Source organism: Nannospalax galili, unplaced genomic scaffold, assembly GCF_000622305.1.
Source record: "Nannospalax galili isolate Female #2095 unplaced genomic scaffold, S.galili_v1.0 scaffold54, whole genome shotgun sequence".
In the NCBI taxonomy this organism is placed as follows: domain Eukaryota; kingdom Metazoa; phylum Chordata; class Mammalia; order Rodentia; family Spalacidae; genus Nannospalax; species Nannospalax galili.
Window position 1 is genome coordinate 464,971 of NW_008341028.1, and position 8,288 is coordinate 473,258.

Below are 8,288 nucleotides of genomic sequence, written 5' to 3' on the forward strand. Positions count from 1 at the left end.
ATATTGGCAACTGATTGCTGCTAGATGAGGAACAGCTGATGTTCCTAAAACAAGGTTCTCTAGTTAGGCTGACTGGATTCAGCAGATGGAGAAGCACTGGAGAATGGCTGGGGGTGTCGAAAACACAGTGGTCAGTAACAGGGATGACAGAGTATATGGGCTCCAGTATGTGGGATGTGGGAGGCTATGGGAGGGTGCCATTTGGGAAGTGGGTATATACATGAATAAAATTGTGTGGGATGTTCTGTATGATATACACACAGAAAAATCAACAATTTTTTTTAAAAAAAGGTCATATTTGAGGAGGAAGAATAGGAATTTACTTCATATTAAATAGTAGAGGTGGTAAAAATTGTCAGTGAAATCTGCCTGATGACTTTATATCCATGCTCAGATACTAAGGATCTGAGAGTAACTGACATGAACAAAATTGTGTGGGATGTTCTGTATGATATACACACAGAAAAATCAACAATTTTTTTTAAAAAAAGGTCATATTTGAGGAGGAAGAATAGGAATTTACTTCATATTAAATAGTAGAGGTGGTAAAAATTGTCAGTGAAATCTGCCTGATGACTTTATATCCATGCTCAGATACTAAGGATCTGAGAGTAACTGATTGTGACTAGTAATCATCAGATACATAGAGATTAAAGACACATTTGCAAACATCTATGTGTTAGTAGCATTAAAAATGTAGGAAACAGCATATTTTAAAATGAAATGGAGATCGTCTTTAAAGGGTAAAAACTCATTCAGTTTTATATCTTACAGTGTTTATACTGAGTTCAATATTGTATAACTGTATTGATTCAATGGTGACCCTAAAAATTTACAGCCACTGTTGAAACATGTATCCTTTTTCTAGAGTGTGTTACTGAATATGTTAAAGCTGTAATGAAATGCTTCTTCTTTATTTTATGTGTATGTGTGTATTGCCTGCATGTAGGTAAGCACAACCATGTCATGCAATGCCTGTGGAGGACAGAATAGGCTGTCAGATCCCCTGGAACTGGAGTTATGGACAGTTGTTAGAGAGAGATTAGAAATGCATGTGAAAACATCTCAATGTCAATTGCCTTAAAATGAATTTTTTCTGTATGAAATTGTGTATTTTAATAATGAAATGGAGATCTTTTTTAAAGGTTAAAACCTTATTTAATTTTAATTCTTTTAGGGTTTATACTGAGTACAATATTGTATAACTATAATAATTCAACTGTAAACCTAAAAATTTACAGCCCAATTTTGAAAGAGATGCATCTTAGCCCTGGAAATTGTTATTGAACACGTCAATGCTGTTGTAATGAAATGCTTCTTCTAACTATGTGATTATTAAATAAATAATTAAAAAAATAAAAATAATCAAAAAAAAAGAAATTAAGCAACAATTCTTCACTTCTTTTCCCCTTAACCCCTAGTAATCTCTAATCTACTTTCCATTTGCACATGCACCTGTAAATTTGCCTGTTTTGTATTTGCCCCTATAAGTGCACTCCTGTAGTATTTGTATTTTTGTGTCTGGAAATTTCACTTAGCATAGTGTTTTCAAGGTTTGTTTATGATGTTGCATGTACCAGAACTTCATTCTGATTGAGAGCTGAGATCCTTTACTTGTGGAGGGATGCTTGGGTTGCTTTTACCTTTGATTTATTGTGAACAGTACTGTGATGAACTTTTGCATATACATATCTGAAAGACCATTTTCAGTTGTTTTTGAGAGTGTTGCTTTTACTTTTGGGTTACTGTGAAGAGTAGTACGATGAACTTTTTCATATATGTATCTGAAAGACTATTTGCAATTGTTTTTGAAGAAGACTTTTCTGTGTAGTCCAGGCTGGCCTGAACTTGCAGTCCTGTCTAAGCTTCCTAAGTACTAGAATTCCAGGTATACATGTAGCATTGTGCACTGTTGTTTTGATATTTTTAAGTTATATTTCTTTAAAAATTTAAAATTTCATTTATTTAGTGTGTATGCACACTCACCATAGGACATGTTTGGTCAGAGGTTCACTTGGCAAGAATCAGTTATCTCCTTCCACCATGTGGGCTCTGGGGAAAGTGCTTTTACTCCTTGAGCCATCTTGCCAGCTTCTCTATTTTAGTATATTTTTAGGAATGTAAGTGCTGGACAGTCATAATTCTGTTAAACTTGTTGAATTTTTTTCTTTAAAATTTTTGAGTTTTTGTAATTTTGTACAATAGTTTTTAATTAAATTTAGACCCCCTCCCCCATCATTTGTTGATTTTTTTAAGAATTAAAAGTATTTATCTAGCTGGACATGGTGGCACATGCTTTTAATTCCAGCACTTGGGAGGCAGAGGCAGGTAGATTTCTGTGAGTTCAGGGTCAGCTTGGTCTACATAGTGAGTTCCAGGCCTGCTGGGGTTGGAGACCTGTCTCCAGGAGACAGGGAGACCCTGTCTCAAAAAAGACCAAAAAAATTTTAAAATTACATTTGCATAATTAAAATAAATTCCTCATTATTGAGGATTGTATGTTGTGTTAGTTTTTATTGTCAACTTAACACAATTTAGAGTCACTTGGGAAGAGGGAACCTCAACTGAGGAATTTCCAGTATCAGATTGGCCATGTTTGTGAGATTGTCTTGACTGATGATGGCACCATCCCTAGTCAGGGGAGTTTGGGCTGTATTAGGAGGGTAGCTAGGCATAAGCCAGAGAATGATCCAGTAAGTAGCATTCCTCCATGGTCCTACTTTTGTTCCTGCTTGATTTTCTGTTCTGACTTCTCTTAATGATGGATTGTGACCTGAATGTATAAGCCAAATAACCCCTTTCTCCTCCAAGTTGCTTTTGGTCAGAGTGTTTTTATCATAGTAGCAGAAGAGTAGCTAATACACCTGAAGTATACCATATGGAATGGCCTACAAGAGAGGCTATCAGCTTAATTGGCATCTAAGATTTGGAAAGGATGCCTGTAGGCATGAGATTTCAGATACATACTTGCAGCTTCTCTGTCTCTGCTATTGTTTGGATATGGTTTGAGTATGCCCTCAATGATTCCTGTTTTAAAAGCTTAATCCTCAGTATGACAATTTTGGGAGATGGTAGAACATTTAAGAGGCAGAATATGGTGGAAATGAAAGAGGGAAGGTAAATGAGTCATTGGAGACTCTGCTCTAAGAAGAGGTTCAGGCGGTTCTCATGGGATCCTGGTTGTTCTCATGAAAGAATGAGATCCTGCTGTCTGCTTCTTCCATTGTGATGCTGTTCTCCATGAAGTCCTCACTGGACCAAAGTTCATACTGGTGTATGTCCTTAAACCTCTAAAATGTGAGGTAAATAAATCTCCCTCTGGTGTGGTGCTCTGAATTGAACCCAGGGCTTTGTTTCATGTCTGTCCTGAGAGGCCACCTGTTCCTCTGGTGCCTTTATTTCTAGAGCTTCAGAGAATGACAACCTCTCTACTTGAGATGCCTTTTAAGATGCACCCCCTTTCAGTTGTTGGAAAACTAAACAAAACACAACAACGATGCATTAAAGACACTTAAAATTCTTTGGAAAGGAAGCATCTGAAAGTATGAAGCCATTTCAAAATGATGTTGTAATATGTTGACTGATGCTGTGTTGAGGGAAAGTAAAATAAAGATAAGAAATAGTTTCTAAAGGTTTCAGGAGACATTTTTCCAATATTTAATATATTCATATTTTATTTTTACCTATTTTTTAGACTATATTTGGACAAACCATGTAGAGTAGCTAGTTCTTACATTTGAAGGCTGCAGAATCTATTAAATAGCAGATATTTATAAAAATATGATCAAGCTGGACGTGGTGGTGCATGCCTTTAATCCCAGCACTCAGGAAGCAGAGGCAGGTGGATCTCTGTGAGTTCAGGGCCAGCCTGATCTACATAGTGAGTTCCAGGCCAGCTGGGGCTACAGGGAGACCATGTCTCAAAAAGAACATATATATATATATATTGTTTTCCTGACTATAGTACAGTACTTTAAGTAATTAGTGAGAACTTGCATGTTGCCTGAGCCTGCTTCATTTATCCTGTAATTTTTCTGGGCTCTTGCAACCTGAGAATCAATTATGTTTACTGAAATTAAAGTTTTATTATGTGGGAATAGTTGAGGGTTTGGAAGTCTCTCAAGAAATTTCACTCATCCTTATCTCTTCCTTCAGCTTGCAGCAGTTTGTGATGTGCTTGTGGAAAACTATGTCCCTGGCAAACTGTCTGAGATGGGCCTAGGATACGAAGATATAGACAAGATTGCTCCTCACATCATCTATTGTTCCATTACAGGTATCTCAGCTCTGTAGTTGTGAGCATTTTCTTGCTTCTATAAGAAACCTCTTGTTGGTGCTGATTTTCCCTTCACCCCAAGCCACAGAGACCGTCAAACAGAAACTATTAAGTAACACTGACCATTGGCTTATTTGTATTTCTTCTCTAATTGGTTGTTTTTAGTTTTGTGAGTTTTCTGTATTGATGTTTTATAAATGTTTAAAAAGTGTTCTTATTAAGTGAATTATAGCTGAAATTTAACCCACTATAAAATCACATACAAACTCAACATATCCCCTCAGTATATTTGGAAGTGCCAAACCAGGGAAAGCAAAGAGTACTGTAAGGTCTTCTGATTGTTCAGCTCTTACTGGGAACCGTGTGTGTGTGTGTGTGTGTGTGTGTATGTCTTTAGATTATGGGGGGAAATTCCATGGCAGTATTCAGTTTTACATATTTTTTAATATTTTATTTATTATTTTTATTTTATGTGTATGAGTGTAATGCCTGCATGTATGTAGGTGCATTTGTGTCATGCAATGCCCATGGAAGTCAGAAGAAAGTGTTGGATCCCCTGGAACTGGAGTTGCAGTCAGTTGATAGCCACCATGTGGGTGCTGGGAATTGAACCTGGGTCCTCTGCAAGAGCAGCCAATGCTCTTACTCTGATCCATCTCTCCAACCCCTAGTTTTACATATTTTATAAGTTTTAGCTATTGGTTAGGGATGCAATGCAGAAAAGTAACCTTTAAGATAGGAAATTATGGGGCTTGAGAGATGGCTCAGTGTTTAAAAATACTGGCTGCTCTTGCAGAGGATTCGGGTTCAAGTCCCAGCACCCACATGGTGGCGAGCAACTGTTTATAACTGCAGTTTGAGGGGTCTGACCTCTGTGGGCATTGCACGACATGGGTGCATTTACATACATGCAGGCAATACACTCACACACATAAAATAAAAATAATAAATGAAATACTTTTTCAAAAGATAGAATATGTCCAGGCATTATGGAATACCCCTTTAATCTTAGTGCTTGGAGGCAGAGGCAGCTGGATCTCTATGAATTTGAGGCCAGCTTGGTCTACATAGTGAGTTCCAGGCTAGCCAGGATTACATAATGAGGCACCATTTCAAAAAACAAGAACAAAGCAAAAAACAAAGCAAACACCAGATAGAAATTAATTAGCTTTTTCAGAGAAATTCATAATATTTTCAATTTTTTAAAGATTCATTTTTATTTTTAATTATGTGTGGGTGTGTGCTCATGAGTGCAGTTGTCTTTGGAGGCCAGAGGTGTTGGACCCCCCTGGAACTGGAGTTACAAATGGTTGTGAGCTGCCTGTCATGGGTGCTGGGACTCAAACTTAGGTTCTTTGCAAGAGCAGTATGTACTCTTGACCACTGTGCCATCTCTCCAGCCCCAATTTTTATTCACTCAACTATCAAATATCTACTGCAGGCCTATGACCTATCTTCCAGGCACTATTCCATAGTCCTGGTAGTAGGAGTGAATAATCACATTATGCTCTCTAGGACATGTATGCTGTGTGTTAGCAAAATACATAAATAAATAATTGTTTCCATAGCTGACTCTGACTGAGATGAGGGCTAAAGAGATAAAGGAATGGTGCAAGGAGGGCTGTTGTATACTGGAAGTTGAGAGGCGTCTTCATTGAAAAAAGGGCATTTGAGCATAGCCTTAATAATGTAAAGGAGAGAACCATAAACATATTGGCAGAGAAGGTTTCAGAAGGATGAACAGTAAGTACAAAACACCAGAAGCATGCATGTGCTGGGTGTGTTTGAGGACCAGCAATGCCAGTGTGGCTGAAGCATAGTGAGGCGAGGGTAAGAACCAAGAAAATCCAGGAGCTCTGGGTTAGAGAGATCATGAAAGGCCTCCGGATTACTTCTAAGGGATTTAGCTTTTACTCTCAAAGACTATAAGCTAATTAGAGGGTTCTGAGAGGAAGAATGGCATGAGCCAACATGGCTTTAAAAGGATCTCACTAGCTACTCAGTTGAGAGATACAGAGAGCAAAGGTGGATACAGAAGCTTGAGGAGGCCCTGTGATGATGGCAGCTTGAGTTACAGGTGTGCTGTTGCAGGGAGAGTGAACTGAAGGGTGATGAGATTCAGAACATGTTTGTAAGGTGAGGCAGATAGGATTTACAAATGGATTACAGATGAGCATCAGAGAAAGAGTAGAGTCAAGGGTGATAGCAACATTTTGGCCTGAGTGGTTAGAAGAATAGAATTCCATTTACTGAACTGAGCAACACTGGGAAGGAGATTGTGTGAGGAAAATTTGTCAAGAGTCAGATTTGGGCATGTTTTACTTGTGCTGCCTGTCAGATATTCAGTTGGAGAGGTAGGGAAAGAGGTTGGAACTAGGAGCCAAGAGTTCAGAGAAAATGGGAAATTTCATAGCTATAAGCAAATAGGATGCCTGGGTGCATGCATTGAAAGGGAGCACAGGCAGAAAAAGGAGAATCATGAACTGAACCCTGTGCACATCAATGACTAGGTGTTTGGATGATCACTAGGAACAGTGAAGGAGACTGAAGAGGCATTGTCAGTGAAGGTGGAGGAGAACATCCTAGAAACCAGTCCTAGTTTTAGCTTTAAAAATAGACAAATTTAAGTGTGAAGACATGAAACATATATTGACCCAAATCACCTGCATTTTCTGAATCTGCTGTACTTTTCCCATGTTAGAACTGCCACATGATGTTCTCTTCCCACTGCTTGAGATTCTGTTCGGCGACCTTTGGCCAAAGCAAGTCACATGGCAAAGCCCAATATAAATGACTGTGAAATAGTCTCTACTCAGTCTCAGTAGTATTTTGATATTATAAATCAAAGTAAAAATTGAACTCCATTTTATACCCATGAGATTGACAGACATCTACAATGTTACATGGCAAAGAACATGGGTTTTCAGCAGGATGAAGATTGGGAATAATCATTCTTTTATTATATCAGCCAAATGCAATGCTAATCCATTTGAGAAGCCTCATACTTTTTTTAATTGAGTTTTTAAAATTTCATACATTTCCCACTCAAATCCAGAACCCCTCTGCCATCCATGCCTCCCCCATTCCCCCACAGAACCCTGTGCACTCTGCCATACATGCTGAGTCTTTTTCATTCAGGTATTTGTACCCAAATGTCCTTCAGTGTAAATGCGTCCACTGGAGTCTAGTCAGCCCACCAGTGGTTGTATGTAAGTCATACTCTCCCTCACCCAGCAGCAGTCAGTCTTAAATGGTTCTTAATCTAGTGCTGGCCTGCCACCCATTTTTCACCTCCCCTTTGGGACTTTGTTTAATTGAGCTGACATGGGTCACGCGCTCGATGCATCACTGCCACAGGCTCACATGAGCAAGCCTCAGTGGCCTGGAAGCCTCCACCTCCCTGTGTTCATGAACAGTCCTGGCTCTTAAAATCTTTCTGCCCCCTCTGATGTACATGGAAACCTCACTGGTGAGAGTTGAGGGGTGCATCATCCCTCTCTCTACCCCTTATTCTGCTATGTTCCATGAGCCTTCGTTGTAGAGTTTCGACTGCAGATGTGTCACCCAGTACTGGCTGTTTCCCAGGTGTATGCTCTCTGTGCCTGACCAGATGGTAACTCTGCAGTAGCCTCCATCTGTTGCAAAAAGAAGCTTCTTTGATGAGTGCTGTATGGCATGCTTGTCACTCTAAGGGACGTCTCTTCTATCTAGCACACTCTTCAACAATTCACATTTATAGATAACTGTGGTTAGGGTCAACAGTTTTTGGGGCCTTGAATTATGATTGTAGAATATTTAAATTTTCTTTCAGTTCTTAAACATTGTATTATTTTATTTTTAGAAAACATTTTTATTGATTCTTTGAGAATTTCATACAGTGTATTTTTAATTATTTATTTAATAACCATATAATTAGAAGAAGCATTTCATTACAACAGCATTGACATATTCAATAACAATTTCCAGAGCTAAGATGCATCTCTTTCAAAATTGGCTGTAAATTTTTAGGTTT

General features: G+C 38.5%; 1 protein-coding gene across 1 annotated transcript in view; it reads left to right on the plus strand.

Annotated features, from left to right (window-relative positions):
• Nucleotides 1–8,288, plus strand: part of Sugct (succinyl-CoA:glutarate-CoA transferase) — a 932,078-nt gene that overhangs the window by 67,484 nt on the left and 856,306 nt on the right. The window contains exon 6 of the mRNA XM_008836273.3: nucleotides 4,156–4,276. Coding sequence (XP_008834495.1) covers nucleotides 4,156–4,276 — 121 coding nt within the window. The remainder of the gene's footprint in view (nucleotides 1–4,155; nucleotides 4,277–8,288) is intronic.